At 49.6% G+C, this 1,107-nt stretch overlaps 1 protein-coding gene across 13 annotated transcripts in view; it reads left to right on the forward strand.

Moving 5' to 3' along the window:
- The window catches only part of SGMS1 (sphingomyelin synthase 1), a 76,446-nt gene that overhangs the window by 70,560 nt on the left and 4,779 nt on the right, over positions 1–1,107 (forward strand). For all 13 annotated transcript variants that reach the window (XM_035893063.1, XM_009637541.2, XM_035893065.1 and 10 more), the window contains one exon: positions 419–634. In XM_035893063.1, the coding sequence (XP_035748956.1) occupies positions 419–598 (180 nt within the window). In that variant the 3' untranslated portion in view covers positions 599–634. The remainder of the gene's footprint in view (positions 1–418; positions 635–1,107) is intronic.

The following is a 1,107-nucleotide window of genomic DNA, read 5'->3' on the forward strand; positions in this document are numbered from 1 at the left end:
GCCGTGCTCGCCGCTCGGCAGGCACGCGGCCAGGCTCCCAAGCGATTCTTGAGCCACATCTAACTCCAGAGATCCTTATGGGAACGGCTGGGCTTCGGGTGGTCTTTTCATGCCCAAAGGAGGGAAGAGGCTGCTCTTCTGGGCCATTTGTTCTTTTCCTGTGGGGCCACTGAGCAGCTGAGGTCTTGGGAGCAACGTTTGGTGTGCGCAGGGGGGCTGTGGAGAAGTGGCTTGGCTCCTCTTGACCGTTGTCCATGCAGATCTGCTTGGGAGGTGTTCCTAGGTACCGGGACATTTTGGGAAGCAGCTGTAAGCCAGACCCCACTGATGAACACCAGCGAGAGTCGTGCGGTGAAGTCATGCGAGTAAGTGACCTGCTCCTTTGTAATTCTCTTTTTTTGTGGTTATCTCTGTGCAGGTGCTAAAAGAAGCTTCCCAAACCAACCTCCTAGCAAGGGTCTGGTGGTACAAGCCCTTCCAGTACTTTGAAAAGAATGTCCAAGGAATTGTACCTCGCTCCTACCACTGGCCCTTCCCCTGGCCGGTGCTGCACCGGGGCAGGCAGGTGAAATACAGCCGCCTGGTGAACGACACGTAACGGCGCGCCGACGGGCAGCCGAGGGGCAGGGACCTGGTCCCAGTGCCAACACCTCCTACCTGGTAAGCACTGTGATCTTTTTTTCTCTCCAAAGGATCTGCGTTGGACAACAATAAAGAAAATTTAACTTATCATGCACTGTTATACATTTCTTGTTAATAGATTTGGGATTTGCATTTACCCATCACCATGTTCCTTTGTATATGATGCGACAGCATAAATGAAAGCTTTTATATCATAAGTTCTGGTCTTTCCAGTCACGTCTGGGAATAAAGCATTATTTTCTTGGGAAAACATACTTTTCATAGCTCTTGCCCCAAAGATTGGGCTGTAAGCCATTTTCTAGCAAATGACTATATGAAGGTTTCTAAATACCTGCCTTGGGTAAGATCAAGAAATCTTTCTACCTGTTGCACCACGCTACAGATGGGATGATAGACACAGGAAGGTTCGGTCGCCTCGATTCTGTAGAGTCTGCAGTGACTGTGTCAAAAAGTGCAAAAAAAAAA

Source organism: Egretta garzetta, unplaced genomic scaffold (assembly GCF_000687185.1).
Source record: "Egretta garzetta isolate BGI_Z169 unplaced genomic scaffold, ASM68718v1 scaffold234, whole genome shotgun sequence".
Classification (NCBI taxonomy): Eukaryota; Metazoa; Chordata; class Aves; order Pelecaniformes; family Ardeidae; genus Egretta; species Egretta garzetta.